The sequence below is a fragment of the Centroberyx affinis genome, unplaced genomic scaffold (assembly GCF_046629955.1).
Source record: "Centroberyx affinis isolate AG114_WGS23_722 - 3 ecotype Tasmania unplaced genomic scaffold, CSIRO-AGI_Caff_v1 ptg001260l_1, whole genome shotgun sequence".
NCBI classification, from domain to species: domain Eukaryota; kingdom Metazoa; phylum Chordata; class Actinopteri; order Beryciformes; family Berycidae; genus Centroberyx; species Centroberyx affinis.
The window spans coordinates 91,282-114,002 of record NW_027279771.1 but is presented as its reverse complement, the minus strand read 5'-3'; the positions used below and the strand labels follow the sequence as shown (position 1 = coordinate 114,002).

At 40.9% G+C, this 22,721-nt stretch overlaps 1 protein-coding gene across 1 annotated transcript; it reads right to left on the bottom strand.

The window, feature by feature from the left end:
• Positions 1-7,369: 7,369 nt before the first annotated feature.
• Positions 7,370-22,517, bottom strand: shoc2 (SHOC2 leucine rich repeat scaffold protein). Its single transcript, XM_071525066.1, has 9 exons — positions 22,474-22,517; positions 16,515-17,590; positions 15,658-15,795; positions 15,367-15,497; positions 14,687-14,875; positions 13,946-14,068; positions 11,711-11,848; positions 10,521-10,638; positions 7,370-7,599 (listed from the first exon to the last, which is right to left on the bottom strand). Exons 2-9 carry the CDS (start codon positions 17,215-17,217, stop codon positions 7,391-7,393), a joined length of 1,749 nt encoding a protein of 582 aa, XP_071381167.1. The 5' UTR covers positions 17,218-17,590; positions 22,474-22,517; the 3' UTR covers positions 7,370-7,390.
• Positions 22,518-22,721: the final 204 nt, after the last annotated feature.

Sequence of the window (22,721 nt, the reverse complement as noted above, 5' to 3'; positions counted from 1 at the left end):
TTTGTGTAGGAAACGTGGGAAAGGCTTTTTTACCTTTTGAAGCAGACAGTGAATATTCAGCCTGTCCACCTGTGCGCAGCGGGCGGTGGGCTAGCCTACAGAAAGCTCTCGGTTTCCTAATCAGCGGCAGCCTGCAGATCCTGTCTGGCCGCAGGTTGGCAAAATACCAGCGGCCGTTTGGCGATTGGACGGAGTGTTTTCAGTCAACATCACTTGTGTGGCGCTTGATGCATGAGGGCGCAGACAAAGCGCAAGGATACAGTGACACCTGTCGTCTCCTGCAAGAGGCTCCGAGCTGCGCTTTGGACCTCAGCGGAGTCCCGGTTTACAGGACATGGAGAGAGAATGAAAAGGCTAAAGGAGGTGGAGAATGTGAAAACCAACCTGCAGGCCTTCCCATACTGCTGATATATTGTTATAGCTGTTAAAGGACTTTTTTCTGTTTTTTACAGGTGTGCCAGGAGCTGCTTTGGTGCGCAGGAGAGTGTGAAACAGGTAGAAAACATATCAGTTTCCCTATATATCACAGTAGAACTAAACACGATAGAAAGACACTGCAAGGTCACTTAATTTGCATAACAGCACCGACTTTCAATAATGGTGTAAAGATATAATATACAGACTCTCTGCCTCCCAATCTTCTCACTACTGGAGAATAGTCAGTATGTGACTGGAGCAACTTCTACCTCTTCCAATAATAGTAATAGTCCGTGATTTAACCAGCAGGGGGCGCTGTTGTACTGGAGCAGGCGGTACAGACAGGGCACAGGCCACTGCTGTGAAGAGACAGTTTCCACATAAGACCTGCACTACCTTTTATACTGGCTTTCAGTACAGGAGTATGGTTTATACATGTGGTCTAACTAATTCAGGGACAGAAATATTTAACCCATAAGGCCAGAACCAATCAGGGTAACAGGATTATTGACAGATTTATACATGTATTTATTTATTGAACAGGCATTGCTGTAAATGATCTGGTTCTTAGTTTGTAAGAAGATCAGGGGCGTAACAGTGCACACCACATTTTTGTGGGGGGAAACATATCCACAGTGAAAATAACTAGAAAACCTTGAAAATAAAAAATATATATAGGAAGGAAAGGGACTTGTGAGCTTGGCAACAGCTTAATTTTCTTAAGTAGTTTTGAAAAATGGCACTAGTGAAAACAGCCACTCGCTTCATGAATCCAACAAAGGGCCAACCTAGTATAGACTTTTATGTAATCACTCACTAGTAGGCCTATGATTCTGATTATGTATAGTATAGGTATAGGTTTCCATGTGCATTCATTATTTGAATGGTCTCTCCATAACTGACTATAGTGGAGAAAATAAATTAAATCAGAACATTGTGTCAGTTTGCACTTAACAAATTTCCAACAGCAACCGCATGCTTAGTTGATGTTGAATGCATTTAGCTCCAAAAACAAGAACACATTCAGATACCAATATGTTTCTTGGGTAAATGCCAGTGTGAGCAGCCAGAGAGACGAGACCGACTTCTGCACTTCACATGAAGAGATGAAAATGTGTCTTTTCAGTTTAGCGCCAGGCTGCAAGCTCTTCTGAGATTTTGGCAATGCATGGAGGAAGGTATCGAGGGTTTAGGATGAAAGGGGCGTCGGTGGCATTTTGGCCTCAAATGAGTATATAATATATCTCAGTGGAAAGCTCTTGTTTATCTCCATCTGATGGTCAACAGAACACATTCTTCATCATAAACAAAATAAAGGGGAAAATCCAAAAGACTCAAAAGGAAAACTGCAGTTTAAATTTGGTGCGAAAAGGACAGAACTGCAGCTTTTTATTGAATATCAATTTTCTCAATCATTATTCTCTATAAAAGTAAGAATGGTTCTTCTGTTGTGTTTTGAATTAAAAAAAAAAGACACATTTAGTTTTGTTTTTGCTCTGGTATAAAATTAGAAAAATGTCACTTTCACTCTAAACCCTTGATATTTCCATTGTGTCCAAGCTTTGCTGGTGCACATCTTTGCAAAATGCTGGTAGGCCTACACACAGGAAACAGCATCGGCAGAGAGATGAGGTGAGATGAGCACAACAGCAAGTTTTTTTTTTGGTTTTTTTTTTGTGGAAAAGAATATCTGCAAGAAACAGATCAGTCAATGCAAAAGGCCTGATATCCTGAACAGAAGAAAACCTGTTGATCAAATATCACATCTGTTTTGTGTTCCAATACATTTTGAAGCTCAGACTGCATGAGTGCTCTTTGTGGTGTTCAGTGACAAAGAAACAAATACACAAGTATTACACATGATAAATTTGTAAATATTTATCGGTTTATTACAGTTAAAAAGATGTATGTACATACAGAACATCACCAAACATGGTCATTTTCACCCATTTGCAAAGTAGCACTCTTTGCAACTAGTTTGTTTCAGGATAACTGTCTTACAATGGGGCGGCATTGATTAAGTTTGTCATTTACAACCAAGCAAACAAATCATTGTGTTTTTCCTCTTTTTCATTTGCCAAATAATACTTAGTAAAGGCATATATCTCCAAAAACAGAACAGAAGGATGCTTAGTAAAAACAAATTGTTGTTGAATTGCTGGTCCGTATCCAAGTTCCCGCTGCCACCGGATGACACGCGTCTCTTTGTCTGTACACAGGTATAAACACCTCCAACTGGATCTTGGTCACCGTCGTTAGCAATGAAGACTCGCATAGAGGTAGTCATGTCTGCATCTGCCCGTCCAGTCGAGAAAAGAAGTGACCCGAAAACTTTGCCGTCTGAATTCATTAAATCCGTGGACCCAGATCCTTTCACCGTCGTTTATTTTAAAAACTGATTATCTGTCTTTGTTGAGTAAATCAAACTGTCGTAAAGGTTTCGCTTGGTGCACATAAGGCAGTCGAGTAAATGTATGGAGATACTATAGAGGGTCTGTGGGTGGGGGTTTATGTGGAGCTGGGTGGGGGTGTGGGGGGGTATACAGGGTATCAGGTAGATGAGCAGTAGGAAAGAGCTGGGTGCTTTGCATTAAAGGGACATTCCACTAAAACTGATGTGTTGGTTGTTATTCTGCAAAAGTATTTTACTCAAGTTATGACTTGGCGATAAGGACTACGACATCATCAAACTGAATTGCCTGAACAAAAAAAAACAAAAACATTTGAATGACGGTCATGTAAGAGATTGAAGATTTTTTTTCCTTTATCGTAATGCTTGGAATAGATATGGGAATATGGGATGCTTGAAATAGATACAGGAAAATGTCCATTAACGTTTTGTTCAACAGTCCAAGCCCGTCCAATTTGATGATGTCACCGGATTTTATTTTCCTTGATCTTGGGAACTCATAATCCAAAGCTCATGACAGCATTAAAAAAAATAAAATCTTGGGAATTTTTTTTTTTGAATAAAAGGTCTGCTTGTGCAGAATAACAATGCAAGACAATTTTGGTGGAATTCCCCTTTAATGCCAAAGACGAGTGAGACGCAAGCTAATGCACATCCACCTGGTAGCATAATGGCATTATCTTCCATTGCACTCTTTGTCTTTTTGTCAAATTCTCATCACATTACAGAGTTGTAATACTGCTGAGTCTACCTTAATGTCAGATTACTGTACAGAGCAAAAAAGAAAATAAGACAGAAAGAAACTAGACCCAAATTTACACTGTAACGACCAGTTGCTTGTAATCAAGTACAGTCAGTGGCCATAGACACAAGGAATAGGCAAACAAACCAAAAAAACCAAAACATTTGACCATTAAGGCTGCTTGTCAAAGTAGAGTAAGTAGGTTAAGCATTGCCACACAATGCTTTGATACCCTTTGCAATATACAAAAAAAAAAAAAAAATCAAAAAAGGAGCATTTGCAGATACCAAATAGCCACTAAATCGAAGTCCTCTATGTAAAAACGCCCGATTCCGACCCAGACAAATCATGTCAAATGTGTCTTTAACATGCTTGTTTCCTATACAACATAACCAGGCAAGAAAAAGAGACCAAAGAGACAGTTGTACAATTTAAAAAAAAAAGAAAAAGAAAAAAAAAGAAGAATGAAAAGAACAAAATGACCTTGATTCTGAGATGCTCTCCATGGCCTAAAATCACAGACGATAGAAAAATAAACACCAATTATACTCCCAATTGTTTTGGATGCTGCAGAATGCATTACATCATCCTCATTATCCTCATCATCATCATCATGTGACCACACCTCCGACCGAACGGCCCAGTCGGAGATCTCCACCTCCTCCAAAAAAAAAGCACATTTAAAAACTACATTCCCGGCTCTGATAAATGCTCTGTGGTCGATCGGCCCCCCCCATTCCAGGTTCAGTTTCTCCTCCTCCTCCTCCTCCTTTCTCTCTGCGTCTCCAGACAACTGGCATTCTCAACCTTTGCGAAAATGGCACGTGAAAAAAAAAAAGTAAAAACAAGAGAGAACTGAATGTAAAAATGGGACACAGCGCTCTCGCTGCATACCTAATGCACATCTCACTTTTGAGTACTCGAAGGCATTTTTCACACAATTGTTTACAGCTAAAAGTAAATACACAAAGAAAAAAACAAAATCTTCCGAAGCTTTTTATATAAAACCCAGGAATGCAATGCCTCCGGTGTATTGTTGAGCGTGAACAGAGAAAGCCCTTTTTACATTTTTTTGTCTTTTTCCGACAGTCTTGTACTGTAACTGCGTTAAGCTCAAATATGCACCTTGTTGTGTCGTCTCGTCTCGTCTCGTCGTCGGGTCCAAACGATTTGATCTGTTTGAAAACCACCGGGCCCGATGCCCCGACCGCAAAAGGTCAAGAGGTCAAGTGGATTTGTCCCCCGCCAGGTTTTTTTTTTTTTTTTTCCGAGTGGAGTCTGTATCAGTGTTGGGAGCGGTGGATCGATTTTTCCTTCCCCCTCCCTCCCATCCATCCCCCTCTCCTCCTCCTCCTCCTCCTCCTCCTCCTCCTTGTCTTGTACAGCATATGTTTCAGTTCACAAAAGCAGCAACAGGTTCTGCTGGTAAATTAGAAGCAGCGGTACATTTGCCCCCCTCCCTCCCCCCTCTCTCCTGTGGAGATCGGTCCACAATCCACAAAAACACACCAAGCTGCTGCCAAAAAAAAAAAAAAAAAAAATAGACCCACACATTTCAATACAAAATAGAATAATGATTGAATATAGAGTTTGGACGCAACGCACTTTCCAAAAAAAAAAAAAAAAAAAAAAAAAAAAGTTTGGTTTGATTACCTTTGTTGGGATTTTTAATGTACAGTCACTTGAAATAATACTAATTGAATACACATTTCATCATTTAGAAAAAAAAAATAAAAATAAAAACACTATTCAACGTAAAATGATTCATAATAAACAATGCTGATCTGAACTGCAATCTGCAATAATTCAACTGAAGCCATGTCGCTAGCAATGAAGAAAGCAGGATATGGGAATCTGAAAACGTCTCTTACAGTTCAACAGAGCAAGTTCCATTTAGATCGACAGGATGAAACCTCCCCATAGAAAGTTACTAGTATATTCTGAGCTTGTGAAACTCAACATTAATATTTAATTGACACAAATTTACATGATAAACTGTTCATTTAACAGATAAAATACTTATTCATTTATGAAACAAAAAAATGCCCCCATCCAAAATAACCAATGAGAGGCTATTGTGTTTTTTTTTCTTAATATAGAAGATGCCAATGTCTTAAAAAAAAAAAAAAAAAAAAAAAAAAAAAAGTGCATAAGAGCAGCAGCATTGCTGGGACAGTGTGGGACAAATGAAATTAAATAATAATTAAAAAAGAAAAATCCTCGCATAATTTTCCATTACATAATTAGAGGATTCTTTATAGGAGACATTGCCAGAAAATTAAGGAGAAATTAAGGATACAACTAAAAAAAGACGGGGAAGTGTCTAAAAGTAGAATGGCAGAGAGGAAAGGAGGGATTATTGTCAATGTTTTTCATACCTTTTTTTTGAAACTCTGACATGCTCAACCACTTGTTCGAGAGACCGAGATACCGTCTTTCAAAAATGTTTGATATGTTGGTCAATGATCAGCTGGATGACAGCTCTGCAGCCCAACACTGAAGATAATAATATCAAACAAGTAAAATATCAAACAAGTAAACATAATAACTAAAAATTGCACTCAAGGCAACAACCAGGATTTGTATACATATATAAAAATGTCTCCGATCACTTATCCCATCACCTATGTATGTTTTCAATTTTCAATACCTTTTTCGCCACACAAAAGTAATATATACGGGGGCCACAGCACCGCCCGCTTTGGAGAATTTTAAGTCCAACTTATTTTTTTTTTAAGCATTTACGATTTGCATTTCTCATATGTATACATTACTAGCTTAAGGTTTAACAACTACTGCTGCTATTTGTTAAAAAGATCTCTGATCACCTTATTTTACAACTGATATCGCTTGCTTTTACAGATTAATGCAACAGCAAAAGGAACAATAAAAAAAAGGAAAAATAAAAAAGTAAGAACAGCAGTAATAAAAAAAAAAAAAAAATTATTGAAATAATTTATACCTTTGTATTCTCATGGACAATTGTGTTTAGAAATGAACCAGCGGATCATTCTAAACATAGGCACAGTTTTTCAAAACTTAAAATGTAAAAAAACAAAACAAAAAAAATTATAAACACACCATCATTAGACCTTTGTTCTCTATGGTCAAGAAGCTATTAACATAAGTTATATCTTTAGTCGACAAGTGGTAAAAAAAAAAAAGGGAATAGAATATCAAAAGAAAATGACTAGATGACAAAGTTAACATGAATTACGGCAGCAGCAGTAAATGTGAAGTTCCAAATATTTTTTTGTTTGTTTTTGCATACAATTGTATCTTTGCTCACGTAATAGATGCTTGTAATTACTGTAAATACATTGGCAATGGGAGCACGGTTTATATGGTTAAAAGACTTGCCACTTAGCTCACAGTTACTCCATATATATATCTATATATATATATAGACATATATATCTTCAGTTTTGGCAAAGAGTTGGAAATATTTTTCATCTTACATGATTCGGAATGAAAGAGATGAGCGGGAGTGGTTGGGGTCCTAAAATGACCGTGATAAACTCTAGAGTGACGCCGAAGTCAAGTCTCCACAGAATCGCCTTGTTTTTGCCCGAGGAGGGTGAAGGAAGCCAACATTTCCCTCTTCCTCCTCCTCCTCCTCCGTTTGTTTGTCCCGCCCACACTGCTTGTGGCGAGTTTGTTTTCTTTACAGTGTATGACACACATAATGGGGCGGGCGGGCAGGCTGCGGGCGAGAGTCTGCAGGGTGGGGCGGGGTGGGGCGGGGCGGGGAGGAGGGGGTGGGGCTCGAGGGGGGGGGGGGGGGGGGGGTGAGTAGGGCTTGGGGTTGAGCGGCTCTCGGCTCAGACCATGGCACGGTACGGTCCCTGCATCTTGAGGAACTGGATGATGAAGGAGGGGCCTCCTGCGACGATCTGCGGCGGCAGGTGGCTGAGCGGACAGTTCTCGATGCTCATGATGGACAGCTTGCTGCAGAGGGCCAGCTCGAACGGGAGGCTGTGCAGGTTGGGGTTGTCGTTGAGGTACAGCTCCTCCAGGTTCTCCAGTGTACCTGAGGACGGAGGTTCAGTTAGATCAATTAGCGGGAGCCAACTCGTCTGCACTTACATTAGGCGTTTAGCCGACGCTCTCATCCACAGCAACTTACAATCAGTGCGAGTGAGGAATTGGGAGAAAGTGAAAATGAAATCCATTTTATGCTCCTTATATGGTAATGAGAAGTGTGCTTTTTAGAAAAATGTCTTCTAGTTCTGTTTATTTATTTTGGTAGAATGATAATGAAAGACTGAGTTTGGCTATGTTTCAGAAAAAATTGATTCTTTGGCAAACTATATTTGTAAAGCCTGGGAAAAAGGGAAAATACGTTCTATATATAGTATTTGAGTTTGCATATGGACAAGTTTCTCTTTACACTGATCCAACAATGTATAGTGTCTTCTAAGTCCATGTGGGCTGTGCACTTTGTGCATGACACTAAAATCAATCAAATCAAAAATCAATCAGTGCACCAGGGTCCAAAATAGACACACGCCAAGCGCCAAGTCACTCACCACACGGCCGAGACAATAACACTGAGACAATAACATTTGAATTCCTCAGTTATACTGAGTTCTGCTGAGATTCATGTTGAATTACAAATTCATTGTATTGAGCAAGTTTTACATAAACAGAGTATCTGATTCTACACATGAAACAGCACTGAAAATGGGTAGGGTGACAGATTTCACTGAAAAATGTGTATTGATTATCTTGACTGATATTTATTTTTTGCTTGATGAGTAAATGTTTTGAGTTTACTAGCCCTAAGCAGGCGGACCAAAAAGCTAACTTCGGGAACTGAATGCAACAGAAGAACTTTAATTCCTAGATCACCATGATTACAGCAACTAGATATAAACTGGTACAAACAGGCAAAATCACATCACTCCACTTCTGGCATCTTTTCACTGGTTATTTGTTATGCAAATGATTTTGAGATTTTACTGAACACTTTTAAAACATGGCTCAAAGCTATATGGCAGACATTTTAAATCCCTATCAGCCTTCTGACCATTGCAAAGTCCAGGCTAAAGACTAAAGATGACCGGGCTTTAGCCATCAGGCTTTGGAACAACCTGCCTGAGGAGTTTAGGCTAGCAGAATCAGTATCCTGTATTAAATCACTTCTTAAAACCTATTTTTATAGACTTGCTTTTATGTGATGTCTTTTATCCTATTATTTTTTAGCATTATATTGTTTTTACATTCTATTATTGTTATAGTCCATTATCATTTTATCTAGTGGTACCTTCTTGATAAATATGATACTTGTTATTATTTGATTGTTAAAGCATTTTGTAAACTCTGTTTCAGAAAAGTGCTATACAAATACTTTTTATAAGCATCCTATAGTAAGGAGTTAAGGGATCAGAGCCAGGATGACTATACAGTATATTACTGTGAACCAAGAATGATCATATAACAGGGAAGAGCTAGGAAAAGAAATAAAAATACAGTAAGTAAGTAAGCAGTGAGAGGGAATTTCTTCTAGAGTAGGATAAGAGATATGACGCTGCGGGCGATATGAGGCATTTCTTGAAAAAAATAGTTTTCAGATACTTTTGGCTGTCATCTTAAATGTGTTTGTTGTAAGTTTGTTTTTGTTTTGAAGTTAGTAGGATGTTGTTTTAATCTCATTGGGTCTTTTTTAATCTCACCTGCACAATATGTTTCTCAGTTTTATCACTTATATGCACATACTGTATATGCAATTAAACAAATAAAATAAGCAGAGATGTGGAAGGACATGTATGGCTGGGTGGGAGAGATGAACGAAAAACAAATAAAAATCGAGCCACCAGTTAGGGGAAAGAAACATGGAGGACCATGGAGGGGTGAAAAAAAGGTGTTGGAGGAGGGTGAAGAAGAGTTCTTCCTCAGGTCTCAGGTACAACTCACAAGATCAATAGCAACACAATTAAAAACCATGACAAATATCATCATACGTCACGCTGAAAAATTATTTGAGATATAAGCGTCTCTCAGGGCAACCTAAAGCCCCGCAAGCCACAGGTATTATTAACTCTTGGGCCCAGTTTGAATACTCTAAAAATACACTCACCCTCACCTCCTTCCTCCACCTGTTTTAATCTCTGGCTTAACTCTTCGCCGTAGCAGTCACCAGCCAAGCCATGTTGGATCAATCAGCGATCACTCACAGGGAGAGCAGGAGGAGGGGCGTATCGCAGCCTCTTAAGCTCCTAAATCCTACCGGTGGGATTTAAACTTTTATCGAAGAACAACGCGCTACTGCTCAAAGAAAAAAGCTAAAACTGAATAGATTTGCTCTAAAATGAGAAATCCATCATTTGGCAAAAAAGTGGCACCTAGTCTTACAAAATGATTGATGGCATAGATAACACGTTTTTTTTTTACTAAAATGGATGTAGAGCATTTTGGACTTGTAGCTTTCTATACTGAAATGTGTGGAAATGAGATTAAGAAAAAAAAAACAGCAAGGTTGAAGATTTGAAAAGATATGGAGTTCTACAGGGAATCAGTAACAAAACATTAAATCCCTTCATTAATTTTTTTCCTCCCTGCCAAATTTTCAATTTTCAAAAGTCATAAAACCGAATCTCCTATGTGTTGCATCAATGACTATGTAATGTCTACACACACACACAGAGAAGCTTACTCTGTTTTCTCTAGTAAACACAATCTCCTGGTACCAAATTATTGCCGTTTTGGCAGAATTGTGAGCCAACATTCAAGATTACATTTTTAGCCAATTTCACAAAGTAATAAGAATTTCTATTTCTGCACATGCATCATAGACACACACACACACACACACACACAGACTTCACTGGAAAGGTGAAAGGTCGGCCACACTGAAGCACCCTGGATCAGTTTGGGGTTTGCAGCAGTGATGGTAGGAACCTGAGCCAGTCTCTGATCTAAAGTAGTTGAGGGAAAAAGCGAAGTATTTACCAATCTCCTCAGGGAGGTGCTGCAGTAGGTTCTCCCCCAGACCCAGATGAGTCAGGTTGGTGAGGTGGCCGATGCCTCTGGGTAACGTAGTCAGCTGATTATTGGTCAACACCAGTTTCTAATGGGAGAGAAAGATTTATATCATTTAAATCATTAAATCTGTGAATAATGCATTTTTATTTGAACAATGAACTGATGCAAAACCTATAAGGCATCACATCATCACAAACTAAAACTCAGTCTCTTTGACACTATTGACAGCGATAACACGATGAACTGGGCAAATGCGCACTTGACCACAACTCATGAAATGCAGCGCACTCCCCAAATGTTTCTGTAATTATGCTTATGTCAACGAAGAGCATAATCACATTAATACTGGGTGCTTAAAAAGTAGGCTGCATAATTTTAGTCATTTGTAACTTATTTAGTAACTCAATCATCAAATTTCCAGCCATGACCTCAAGTGAACCTGAAAACAGGAAAACTATTTAATAACACAGTGAGTATTACATTTATAAAAATGCATACCCACTTCTGCAACAGGCTGTATAATCAGAGTGTGGTGTTTACATGGGCTCTGCCTTACACATCATTTCCTTGATCGCATTATAATCACGTATCAGATTATCAGGTAAACGTGACCAGTGTATGCTGAACTGGGCAGACAAGAAGCATCGTTGTTCATGTAATATAGGAAGTAACACAGTGGCAGGTACAAAGAACTAGTGCACTGATAACGTTGGTACTTCTCTTTTCACAGCACCTGCCTAATCCTTCCAACTCCACTGGGTGATAATAAAGCATTACATGGGGTGGTTGACTGGATATTGATCGGAGCATTAATTTAGAGCAGTGATTATACTTAGCAGTAGTTGGCCAGACTTCAAGACTAGAAACTTCAGCTAGGCTTATCATGAAATGCACAACCACAACCACCCTCCCTCCTGTACAGTTCAGTGATACAGCATGGCACTAACACAGCCAGGGTTAAGGATTCAATTCCCACTGAAACTGCCCATGCTAAAAAGTAAAAAAAAAAGTAAGAAAATAATGGAAATCATCCTAGGTACTGAAGACCCCAGCTGACACTTTGAATTGTGTCCACCAGTTGAGATATTTATTAGGTAATCAAATGTTTAACAGTGAGAACAGTACAGTGAAGAGACCTGCATGTCTGTAAATCTTACCTGTAAATCTTTAAGGTAAGCGATTTCGTTAGGTAGCGATTCCAACTTGTTCTCCTCCAGGTCGAGCTCCCGCAGCTTTCTCAAATTCCCAATACCATGTGGTAACTTCTTCAGAAGATTATTGGACAATATTAACACCTGTGCAGAGAAGGGAAGTTTTGTTTACAATAAAGAATAGATGAAAACTGACATCAGACATCATGGCACGTAATGTTCTGAGCCACGTTTCCCTTATTGTTCATAGAATTAAAGCAAGCCACACTAAAACAGAAGTCTTATGTCTTCTTTCAATGATCTCAGACAGATCTCAGACCCTAGTCTCATCAAGAGACACTTGTATGAAGATCTTTGAAAATATGGTGATTTGTAGACTTAGTGAGCGGTTATCCTTCATCCTCATTCTCCTACCACTGATGCCAACAAATCAAAATTACTTAATGATTTTAGTTTCCATAACAAATTATAGACTATTGGATTATCAGCAATACTGGAAAATTTCATTTGATTTAGAATGTGTGCTGCAGTTGAAAATATTGAAGATGTTAATATAAGATGGAAAGAGTAAATACAATTATTTTGAGAACAATTGTATTGTGATTACCAATAATGATCACAATATCTTGGGAAAAAAAAGACAAAGAAAAAAGACAAAATAAATAAATAAATAATCTGGGTTATAATTGTGCAGCCCTATATTCTACCAAAATTAAGTCATTGGCTTTTTTCTTTGTAAGGCAGTGCAATATCCACAAAGTGGCAGTCTTTCAGTTGTAATGGAAAAGCTCCAGAAAGCATCTCCAGATAACATCAAGAGATTACAGCCTCGATTTGAGCTGTGGGAGAAATCTGTTCAGAGTTCCCACTCAACAACATACAGGAATTCTGTCTTGGGACACTAGTTCATATATCGCAAAGCCACCTGCAGTCATTATTTCACTAAATCAATAGTTTCTTATTTAACAAAGTGACTCTTTACATTGTCTCCATCACTGTCTCGTGGATGTGTAGTGAACGCTCAGCCGCCGTCATAAAGACTGTTTACAGTTTTGCGGATCAAGGCTGACTGCTTCTAACAGGTCTGTGCAGTAATCTTGTGTTTTTAACCAAACCCAAAGCTAAATACCAGGAATCAACGTTCCTTAGCAAAGTCCTAGTGCTATCTGTGTTAAAAAGTACACCAGACTCCAGTTCCAAAATCCTTAAGATCTATCTACTCCGGTCGGAACACAAGAGTCACTCTCCATATTTTGTCACAGGTTGAGAACTCGCCACTTCAAGAACTACCTCATATCACCTCCAGCCGGTGAATCACATCCCCTCTCACATATTGCTCTCCTGTACTCGCTCCAATATGCTTTTATCATGAAGTTTTAATATAAAACTTCTACCTTCTTCCCTCCATATTTTTTCCAGCACTGCTCTACTATATGATCATTCTAGAGTCACAGGAGTATCGTTAGGCCAATATGGCTCTGACCCTTACGCCTGAACTACACAGCATGCGTGACATTTGCATATCCAAACTTGTTGCAGCACGGCATTTTAAGCTGATCTGTTCTTTTTCTGCCCGCGGTCTGCCGGTTGTGTTGCACCTACCTACATTTTACCTATGGGTAAGTGAACACATTATCTAGTTTTGCTTATTTTTCCATAAACAACTCAGGTTGTACCGTGAGGAATATCAGTGTACCATACAGAGAACTCTATACAGTGCTTATGTCACTTTTTTTTGAGAGTGTAGGTCTACTGTTGCCAAATAGAAGCTTCTCATAGATACTGTCATCGCAAACATTTATTTAAGCGACATTGGTTCATGTATCCTCTATTTTGTTTACTGACATGGTGATAAATGACTATAATAAGCAAAATATATTGATATCCATTTATATAGCCCAAATACGCAACAGACCACTGCGTAGTCCAACAAAAACAGAAGCCAAATAGAAGCCATGTGTATCTCCAAAGTTGCGGCTCAGAGTTGCGTACGCAGCCAGTGGAGCAGCTGCACACAAGTAAACGGCTGCGTATCTGATCCGACCCTTCCGACACAAACGGACGGAACAGAAACACACCCGGTGTGGCTGAACCGTTAAAACTGCTAATCATCGGTTGCTTAGAATGTGATCCAAGTACTGAGGTTTATTCTACCGTTGCACTTGTTGGAAGTTGCACTGGATAAGCGTGCCAGCTAAACGCCTAAAACTCGAATGTAGCCTATGTGTATCCAAGACTCACCTCGAGAGAAACAAGGCCACAGACGTCCTCTGGGATCTTAGTCAGCTGATTGGTGGCCAGGTTCAGCTCCACCATGCTGGTCCATGTGCCAAAGTCCAGCGGCAGAGACGTTAACTGGTTGTCCTGAGGAAGACAACGACATAGCTTTATTAACAAAATCACTGGCAGCGATTCAGAGTGACGACACAAGGACAGCGCTGTTCAAGACGCTAATAAATCAACTTCAGCGCACTATGCCAGCTATGTCACCTGCCGTCACAATAACATTTTTACAGAGGAGATCCAAATCCTTCCTAGATCCATTGTGCACATAAAAAACAAACAAGTTCAGTGTTCTGTCTATGCCTGTGTCCCAAAGACTCAAGTATGACTGACCAATTGTATTTCTAGACAGCTAAGCCCCCGACACAAAATATTTTTGAAGAATAAAACCTCGCCACTGCTCATGTAAGTGCATATTTCCAGTTTTTGAAGCAGAACAGCTCTAAAAGAGTGTGCAGTTCAACCTCACCTTTAGTTCCCATACAGCAACATACAGTATGTACTAATACCAGAAAAATAATATCACAATCAATATATCAATATAAATATCAGAAAGATGATTCATGATGTTTTCAGTTTTTCCACATTTTTTGGAAACAGGATTTTAAAGACACCAGTCTATTTACGATCTGCGTTGATCCTTCCTTCAGCAAGCCTCAGATTTATCTCTCAAACAAACACGCACCCACACACACATACCTTCATGTTAAGCTTGCTCAGCACTTTGGCCCTGGAGAAGATGCCGAAGGGGATCTTGTTGATACGGTTGTGCTCCATGTTGAGGGAGTAGATGGTGGAGAACTGGGAGGGTCCGCCCACGGGGTACGACTGGAAGCAGTTCCTCGCCAGCGTCAGACTGGTCAGGTTCACCAAACTCGACAGGAGGCCCTGAACGAGCACCGAGACAGGGGCAGGACAGAAAGATGATGAAGAGGCGACCAACACAAGCTGCAATTTTTACAGTGGATGCACAAGTAGCTCTCGGACATACATAGGAATTACAATGGATAGGCAATATACATGGCAAACAACAGGCATTTAAGATAAACAAGCAGATTCGGCACATTTGCAGTGATGACATAGACCTTTGTGGATATGACAAGAGGATTGTCGGAGTTGTGTGAAAATTCAAAGCCGAGGCGTTAAGATTCATAGTTAAATTTTCAAAATAATAAAACTTTACTTGATGACGTTTGACAGAGCAAAAGGTACAGAGTCAAGTGTCTGACCTGAGTTTGGCTCTTGATGCCCAAAAAGTTGACTGTTGAGGTAGTAGAAACTCAAAACACACAACATGGCGGATGGCTTATAGATACACTTTAAGACGACAAAGTCAGGATTTACATTTGAAATTAAATCCCATCTGATGCTCCACTCACCTCCGGCAACACTGAGATGTTGTTGTTTTCTAGGTTTAGCTCCTCCAGTTCTCGGCATTTGGCTAACGATCTGGGGATGGCTGACAATCTGTTGTACCTCAGACCTAAGCGATTTATGCTTGCCAGATTGCCTGCAACAATAAAAGAAAAAGCATCTCAATGACAGTAACATTAGAATTAATTTTGTTCATCTGGCTTATTTATTATTTCCATTACCCTAAAAAGCCGGTGTTGGAGGAATACTTCAAAAGATTGGGACAATAAAACAAATCAACAATATTCTCAACTCACCTATAGTCTCTGGGAGGTCCAAGAGCTCGTTGTGCTGCAAGTCAAGGTTGGTTATCTGTGTGCAATTCCCAATCTCCTTCGGTAGGTGCTCCAACTGGTTATGGGCTACGTCCAGAGTAATGAGGTTACATAGCTCCCCTGTAGGAAGACACACAGGAACACACAGGAGAGCGTTTCAGATGGAGAGTTCATTCACTTCCCCTCCATTTACCCCATTTTTCCCCTCATTCCCTCTGTACAGAATCAGAACAGTGTTGATCGCCAAGTACACAAACTGTACAGGAATTTGTCTTGGTGACACTGGTGCGGAGCTTTGGACAACTTACCAAGTTTCACAGTCACAACAGGATCGCACATACAGTGCAAACAGACATACTATAGGCTGTTGGACATATCACTTACATTCAAAATTCAATAATTTATAGGAATGTGCTTTTGAGTAGTGAGGTATGCAGTACGGCTGCAGCTGAAGGGGGAAGTGTAATAAGTGACCATCAGTGCTTTGGTCCGCCGCACCGTGAGAATGTTATACTGAACAGAATGAGAAGTGTGAAATAAAATATGAGCAAGGGAAAACCCACATTCAGGACGGAAAATTAACACCAGCCAAATGCTGTTAAATTTTGGCTGTGGCTGGCAAGTCTGTCTCCCCTACCTGCCAGTTTGGCAGCTAACCAGCCATCATTTAGAGGTGCTATTCTAATGTAAAAATCTAGTTGGCTGGTAAATTGGCAAAAGCGGCTGGTGAATTTTGTGATTTATTAAGTGCTATGGCCAGTGGACAAATAAAAGTTTGCTTCCCACCCTTCCTAAGTTTGAGGGAATCGGCCGATCTTACCCCTTTAGTTTTTACCCACCTATCTCTGCGGGCAGCTGTTTAATCTTGTTCTCACGGATGCTGAGCATGGTGAGCTTGGACAAGTTTCGGATGTCCTTCTCCACCGCTGTGATACGGTTGAAGCGCAGGTAGAGCGTGGTCAGCGATGTCACCCGGTAGACGACAGCCGGTATCTCTCTCAGCTTGTTGTGCCGGAGGTCCAGCATCCGCAGCTTCTTCAGGGAGTCCAGCGAGTCGGGCAGGCTGGTCAGGGAGTTCTCGCTCAGGGCCAAGGTGACCAGGCCCGAGAGGCAGCCCACCTCGGCCGGCAGGCTCTGCAGCTTGTTGCTGTACAAGTAGAGTTCAGCCAGCTGCGTCAGCTCCTTGATGGAGGTGGGCAGCATGTGAATGGACCGTTTGGACAGGTCCAGCCTCATTGAGTTCTCCTCCCGGCACTTGTTGAGCTCTTTGATCACCTCGGCATTGCTGGACTTCTTGCGCGTACCTGGCGCCGGGTTCGGTCGCTTTATCGTATTGTCAACGGAGAAGGCGACAGCTGGCGGTGCGCTGCTGGTGTCCTTCTTTCCTTCTTTGGCATCTTTCCCTTTGGTCTTGGTCTCCTTGCCGCCGTCCTTAACTAAACCGGCCAGAGCCTTGGCCTCCTTTTCCCTTTCTTTCCCCGCAGGACCACCTTTCGGGTCCTTTTCTTTCGAGTCTTTTTCTTTGCCTAAAGTACTACTCATGTCGACGTTATCGGGCCCCCTGCAGAGTTGCTCATGGGAGTCTCTCTCGTCAGGTTACTTATTCTGGAAAAAAGGGACACAGACAGCCAGGGAGGCTTTTATAGAAGAATATGTTGATACATCCCTGTGCAGGCCTACACATTTATGATTATCCTTAAAAGAAAGGCCTTGTGATCCAAAGGGTTTTTGATACTTTTGATACTTCGTTCCTTCGTTAAAATGCCACGGGAGAAAAAATCCTTTGAAGTAGCTGGATTGTGGCAGCCATGGGCCACATGCTTAAACGTTTGAAGCGCATACAATCCCTGGGCCTTCAGGTAGAAGTGAGTTCAGGCTGCAAAGGTCATCAGGGTTTTCATCCTGTGTGGCTTTGCTGTTGAGGAAAAAAATGAAATGAAGTTCAGTCTTACAATTTCATATTCATGCTTATTACAGTTTACATTTTCAGCATTTAGGTGACACCGTTATCCAGAGCGGCTTACAATGAGTGAAACACTCGACTGCAGGGTTCAACCGTAAGGATTGCCCAATGGCTTGGGGCCAGAGAGGTGTGACCGGGACAGCTGATTGGTCAGCCTGAAAAAAAACATTCTGGTCATAGTAGCTTTGTCATTTGATGAAAAGCCATCATCTCTGCCTCTGTGCTCTGACACTGGCCCACTCTCCTCTTTATTGTGTTTTGACTGACTGAGATTGGACACCAATAAGTTAGTCAGGGATCCATCAACTCAGAGAGTTGTGTGGAGTGGACATGGTGGCGGCTACTTCAAATTACAAAAAAAAAAAAAGGTGTTTCTTTCAACAGTTTCATTGGGTTAAAAATGATTAATCAATCCTGTATAATTTGCACCATTTGTCAGCATTTCCCAAGTAAAGTGTATCAAACTGGATCAGTTAAAAGCACACTTATGGGAAACCCACACTTGATGTCCATGACAAGAGTAAGCAACACCTACTGTGTATGGTGGCAAAGCAGGTAGCTTACAATCACTGATCAGGTCAGATTAATGCATTGGCATGATGGATGAATGGAGACTTATCAGGCTCATGAAAACCCTCTGGTTTTTGTTTGTTTATTCCATGTTGTTGCTTGTTATATTTACAGAAAAGCTTCTCCAAGTTATTTATGGGGGTTCATGCATGAATACAATCAATGTAACAAGGGCAAGTTTGAGTTGTTCAAAATCGTACATTTCAAATATATTCACAATCACTTAATTACATTTAGGTCTTTATTTTTCAGTCATTCTGATGTTGTAGTCAATATTATGAACATTTTCTAGTAATATATTAGGCTACTTATGTAAAGATACCTATGTCAAACTCTCCACATTGATTCTTAAATCACCAAGATTTCAGGCAACCAACAGTAAAGGAGTGCAGGAGCCAGAGCACCCTGACAATATTCCTTATACAGCAGACAGAAAAAGAAACACTTCAACAGGTTTGGTTGGTTGACTGTGCCATCAGATACTTGGACTAGAGCGTGCTGTGCCTGTGACAGTCTAAGCAAATCTGTTGAATGTACTCGGCATAACCTCCCAGAAACTTACTCCTACTAAACAAACATGGCCCAGCGGGTGTTGACACTACTGTAAGCCTATAGCCCCACCTAAACGTACATTCAGCCTTCCCCCATAACGTCTGCCGCACAACAATCGCATTGATTATTTATGTCTGAAAGACATCCAGACGAAAGACACAAGCCTTCGGATCTTTACACGACAAACTGAGCCGACATGTCTGTGGCAGTCCGTCTCTGTTTAGTCTCTGTTGCTGTTGTACCTCGGCGTTCGTCTGTGTAAAGCTCTCCAGCACTAGTACAAGCTAAGCCATGGCAAAAAGAGAGGCAGGTTTGGCTCAGGATCAGAGCTAAGTGAAAAGGTTAGGACTGCTGAGAGTAATCTTTAGAAGTGGCCTTCAAAGCATGAAGTCCCCGCAACAACAGGTCGTATGACCTTTTGGGTAGAAGAAAAGGTGGGGTCAATAACAGCAGCACCCCTTTAAATGATAGAATACTTAACAGCGTGTTCTGTAAATATAAAAAGGCAGCCACCATTTTTGCTGGCCGTCATAAATAAGGCAATGAACATCAAAAACTGTGCGTAATAGGCCTACCTGTATACCAAAAAAACTATTAACATAATCTGAGTATAGCCAGGCCAGCCCCATCTCAAGGACTATCTAAACCAAACTGTGCAAGTAACTTCCTTTTATGGTTCTGCTCTACTGTATATGGCCCAGCCCTGGGACACCATCCTCTGAGTAACAAACTGTATTTAAAGAGTCACTACACTCTCAGTTTCTGCCATCCTCTGGCCTATTCTCAACTGTGTAAAAGACAAAACGAGAACAGCAAAAAAGTTCTCAATCCAGTGGAGCAAATGATTTAAGTGAGTAGCTTTTTACTACTTACAACTGCCGTTGTGTGTCAAAGGTTAGACTCTGGCATGGGACTCAAGCTTAATAGTGTAGCCTTGTAATCCAAGATTTGTTTATCCTAGAGCCAGCTACTCTTCGGTCATGTTTGTCCTGATCATGAAAATAAAGGATTAGCCAAACCTAAGTAGGTGTATTCTTAACTGCATCTCTCAAATGTACACAGAAGGATTTTGTAAAACAGTGCATTTTATTATGCAGGTGACCAAAGAAGCTCTCACTCCAGAAGAAGAAGAAGAAAAAAAACACTTGTGGGCGATTGCTGTTAGAAAAAGCACAGAGTCAGGGGTCATGCTGAATAACTTTCCAGTTATTTTTCATCCCTGACAACACACAAAAAGCTTAGGGCCAAGCTACAACTCACTCAACAAATTTCACAATTCTCTATGAGGAACAATCAATAGGAAAGAAGATATTTGACAATATTAGAGTAGTAGGCTAATTCTGGTGGTTCTTTTCAAGCCGTTCATTATGCCTTCCATGCTCAAGAAATGCCAGAATTTTCCAGTCACAAAGGAACCGATTGCACCAGTCGAATATTACTGTTACCACCCCATTTATTGTCATATGTAGCCTATGTGTTTTTTTTTCCTTTCCCATGTTCTAGGAGTAACTGTTCACAGCTCCTGAAACAGCAATCAGTACCATGTTGTGTGTTTGTCAAATAAAGCATTCTACCCTCATCGATGACCAATGTTGAAGCCTTTGAATTGCATGGATGTCACAACTGGACAACAGAGTCTTATTTATCTCAACTTAACCACAACCTTCTGAAAATAAGGAAAGGAATATGCAGCAATAGAAACATAACATTGTATTAGTTGTGCACAAAATGGTGGCATTTCTTGGTAGTAATACAAGTAAGTATTTTAAACTGCAAATTACACTGTGCAGGGTATTTTGTATGCCTGTGTGTCTATTCCAAGCTAAGGGATTAATTTAAAGTTCTCCTTGTGCAGTCAGTTGGCTTGGATCATAGGATAATGTTAAACCGATATGATTTTATTCCAAAATGGCTGTGCACTATGATATATCCATTTTGTGAGTACCATGAAGCTGCAAAGACTAGACCTCTAGAGAAATGCTCACTAAGTAAATGTAAATATGAGGCACTCTCATGCACAATTTTTGAGAGGCTAATGTATGTGTACCAACAACACCACCATGGAACATTACTACAGGCTTGGACTTCTTGCACTTTTAACCCACATAGAGACTAATTATGCCTCCATTAGGAATATCTTGGGCCCCATCTAATAATGCAAATGCATTTATGACTAGGCAAGACAGCCCAATGTTCTCCAACTTGTTTCTCCATCACAATGACTATTTGATCAAATAAGAAATGCATCAGTGTTAGCTAATAAGTCATTACAATAAAATTCCCAATGAAAATGGAACAAATTAAAGTGCTACGACGTGACAAATGCACTACTCCAGACTACGTCACGAAATATCTGCAAACTAGCTCCTGTGCTGTTTTCCTGTCACAACACTAATAACCTAATGCAAGGTAGTCACAACAAACCTTGAATAACCTTGACTCTCAGATTCAGTGGTTTTCCATACCATATCAATGGCAAAAAAAAAAAAAATCATAGATGAGTTGGCAACTGTCTGCTACTACTACTACACAACACTCCACAGGATGTAGCTAGCTTGGGGCTACGCGTGCCAATGACAAATCCGCGGAAAGAGATTATCGACAAAACGGTGCCAGTTCGGGGAAGTCAAGTCACCTTCCAAGATTAATTGATTTACATAAGAGAGACCCATGCCTTGGGAACACATACCGGGATTACAGATACTGCATTGTAAATTGTGTGACAATAATGCCTTGAATATAGGCTATACACTGTCAAGCTTAACCTAACATTAGCTAGCTAATTGTCGTTAGCCATCTCACGTTAGCTGGATATCTATGCCTTCAAATTGATTGGGAGAAAGTATCTACAATATTCCCCTCTGACATCCATTCTTCAGAAACACCCCCGTTGCAGCGACTGTCTAAACCGGCTAAAGGGACTGACAACAAGGCAGGAAATAAAATAGCTAAACGTCAACAGTAATGCAAACGTCAGTATGCTAGGTTGCTAACTAGCTAACGCTAGCCAGCAAGCTAGTCGACTAGCTAACTGTATTTCAGCGAGCGATCCTTCGAGTCAAGCGGGGGGGAGTACTAGCCATGTCCAAATTAACACAACTGGCGAAAACAAATGACTATACGTATTTGCTGTGGTGGTAAAACGGGTGTCAGGGTTTTCGATCACCGACAGATCCGTTCACATTGAGGCGGCCTTAGCTCAAGCTAACGCTGCCCCTGCCAAAGCGGGCTGACAGTGTGTGGCTGTAGGCCCGAGCAGAGCAGCTGTCAGACGTGGAGCAGCAAGCCCGACCAGTGAGCTCAACCGAGGGGGGAAACGCTGCTGCAGCCAGTCGTGCGCAATCGGGTACGCCGTCTACAACTGTACTGACACCCCGGAGAAGGAGGACAGCCGTTGTGTCCGTAAATACTCCCGGGTTCACAGCGTCGGACGCCGAGGCAGCCGGTGCGCGAGTTATCACCGTTTCTACGCGCCGTTCCCTCGCCTCCCTTCGCTGAATATTAGTGGAGGAAAAAAGAAAACACAGATTCTGAAAACAGCGGCCATTCCGAAGCTGAACAAAAGAGTGCGTTCTCACCCCGCAAAATGACACTGCCGCGATACACACCGGATCAAAAGGCGGACGAGCGTGATGTCTGTGATCTCCGGGATGAATCGTAACCTTGTTAGGGGGGGAAACATTCATTGGTATGTGATAATATAACTGTTTTACCTTCAGAGGTGTGACTCCGCCATCCTTGCTTCCTCCTCTTTCCTACACTGCTGTTGCTCTGGTCCCCTCCCCTGCCACCAAATTGCGTCACTCGCACGCCTAACCAATGTATCACGAGACTTTGAAATACAATCAAATATTCCTTGATAAACATACATAGATGCACTATTGCACTGCATATACACTATTAATGGAGGGTAGATGTATTCTGGCCTTTATAATATGTGATTGTTGAGGAGGCTGCTGCA